Source organism: Amphimedon queenslandica, unplaced genomic scaffold, assembly GCF_000090795.2.
Source record: "Amphimedon queenslandica unplaced genomic scaffold, v1.1 AMPQUscaffold_13501, whole genome shotgun sequence".
NCBI lineage: Eukaryota > Metazoa > Porifera > Demospongiae > Haplosclerida > Niphatidae > Amphimedon > Amphimedon queenslandica.
The window spans coordinates 534,633-536,856 of record NW_003546263.1 but is presented as its reverse complement, the minus strand read 5'-3'; the positions used below and the strand labels follow the sequence as shown (position 1 = coordinate 536,856).

The 2,224-nt window shown below is 34.6% G+C and overlaps 1 protein-coding gene across 1 annotated transcript in view; it reads left to right on the top strand.

The window, feature by feature from the left end:
- Positions 1-2,224, top strand: part of LOC100634262 (NADPH--cytochrome P450 reductase-like) — a 19,658-nt gene that overhangs the window by 13,636 nt on the left and 3,798 nt on the right. Inside the window, exons 4-6 of the mRNA XM_019993081.1 lie at positions 532-656; positions 880-1,068; positions 1,887-2,217. Coding sequence (XP_019848640.1) covers positions 532-656; positions 880-1,068; positions 1,887-2,217 — 645 coding nt within the window. The remainder of the gene's footprint in view (positions 1-531; positions 657-879; positions 1,069-1,886; positions 2,218-2,224) is intronic.

Here is a 2,224-nt window from a genome sequence, read left to right as displayed (position 1 = left end):
ATACAGCAATCACAATAACTACATACACTGACTCCATATACTATTAGTAGATAAACTTTAAGCACTTACGATAGTGAAAAGCAAACTGTTAATGTCAAAATAATATTTGTGTAAGAGAATGCAAGGCAGAAAAATAACACTATGTAGGTGCAAGCCTACAAGGTCTTATTTGCATGATGATTTTATTTTGTCATTTTCTTATTATTTAATTGTTCATTCTTGTTGTCACTACAACTTTAAATACTGGTGCTTTACACAAAGTTTGTTTGACACAAACTTATTATTCTTGCTATTATTTTTCAATTGTCAAGAACAAAATGGAAATACACAATTTTTTGAATGAGTTAGTAAAAGGGATAGTACTGGAAGACTTTACTGGGTCAGGAGGTGGGATAGTAATAGTCACAAGTTACAACTTGAATTTTTAGCTTATGCATTTAGTTTTTTTTTGGGAAACTACATGTATTAGTGTTTATTCACTAGATGTACCATGGTTTCTATTAGTTATTATTGTTGTTATTGTTACTATAGGTCTTTGGATTGGGTAATAAAACATATGAACATTATAATGAGATGGGACGCTACGTTGATCAGAGATTAGAAGAATTAGGAGGAGAGAGAATATATGTGAGAGGAGAAGGAGATGATGATGGAAAGTAAGTGAAACATTGTATGGAGTTTAATAAGAGGAGAGGGGGGAGGTTCATAGATAATAGATACATGTACATGTACATGTACTCGTGCAATTATGCATATACATGTACATGTATGAATATATAATTATAATACATGTATGTATAATGATACATAACCCTCCCTCTTGTTTCCCTTTTCTTTTTGCTCTCCCTCTTTCTTTCCTCTCTCCTTCTTTCTCTGTAGCATTGAAGAGGATTTCATTACATGGAAGGAAGGTTTGTGGCCTGAGGTGATGCAGTATTTCAAAATAGATTCAAGTCAAGCAACAGCTGTTGGTAGAGAGTATGAGTTCAGTCTTCATACTGAGATATCAACTGATGAAGTATTTACTGGAGAACCAAACAGACTAGGATCATATAAGAACCAGAAAGTGTAAGGATCTCTCTCTTTTTTCTGTCCCTCATCCTTTACTGTAACTCATTGTATATGTACACTAAATGATATGTTTAAGGCACTAAATGATATGTTTCAGTTCACTATATTTTATTTTGCTGTGGGAAAATCCATAAGAATTAAGCAAAGTGAAACAAATGTATTGGTATACCATACAAGGCTTACAGGCAGAATTATTGCTAAAGTCCATTTGTGTTCACCTGAGTCCTTATTTTCTTGCTATAACTTTTGACTTACAAGTTTTATTGTAAAAATAAGTATATCAGTGCTTTTTTCTCCTTCATTTATTGTGGTACTCAAGAAGCAGCTATAGCTCTTTAGCTCCCAAGCTGGTTGTATAACCCATGTAGAAATTGGAGCCATTCTTTTCACAATATTATTGTATTTTGTTAATTATCGGGTGGGGTCTGTAATCACTTCCTGGGCTCAGGTGAATACAAGTGGACTGTACATGTAGTTATGGGCTTTAGATTTTATACTGGTGATTTTGTAGCCCATGTGTCATGAGCATGTTCAGAATGAAACAGAATGGCAGATTTAGTGGATTAGTGCAGATTAGTTATTATTATTAATAACTAATTGTGGATTAGTTAGATTTAGTGCAGATTCAATCAGTAGCTGCTTACTGCTGCAACTAATTGAATAACATTAATTTCCCACCAATATATCTAGAATTGCACACCCAAATCAGTGAATTAAGAAACCTGTCCTGAAAATGCCTATTATGAAAAATAGTGTAAAATTGTATAATAAACTTTGTACCATCTTTTTGTTTCATTTCTTGTCTCTCCCTTTAGCCCTTACAACAGTAAGAACCCATTCCTGGCTCCAGTCACAGTTATAAGAGAGCTACATAAAGGAGGTGATCGCTCTTGTATGCACATAGAACTGGACATCACTGGTAGCAAGCTCTCTTATGTAGCAGGAGATCATGTTGCCATATTCCCAATGAATGATCCACAACAAGTTGAGAGGATTGGGGAATTATTAGGAATAGATCTTGACTCTGTTTTCAGTCTCACTAATGTTGACCCAGAAGCTACTAAACCACATCCATTCCCTTGCCCCACTAGTTATAGGACTGCTCTCTCTCATTATGTTGATATTGCTGCTCCTCCTCGTACACACGTCCTTA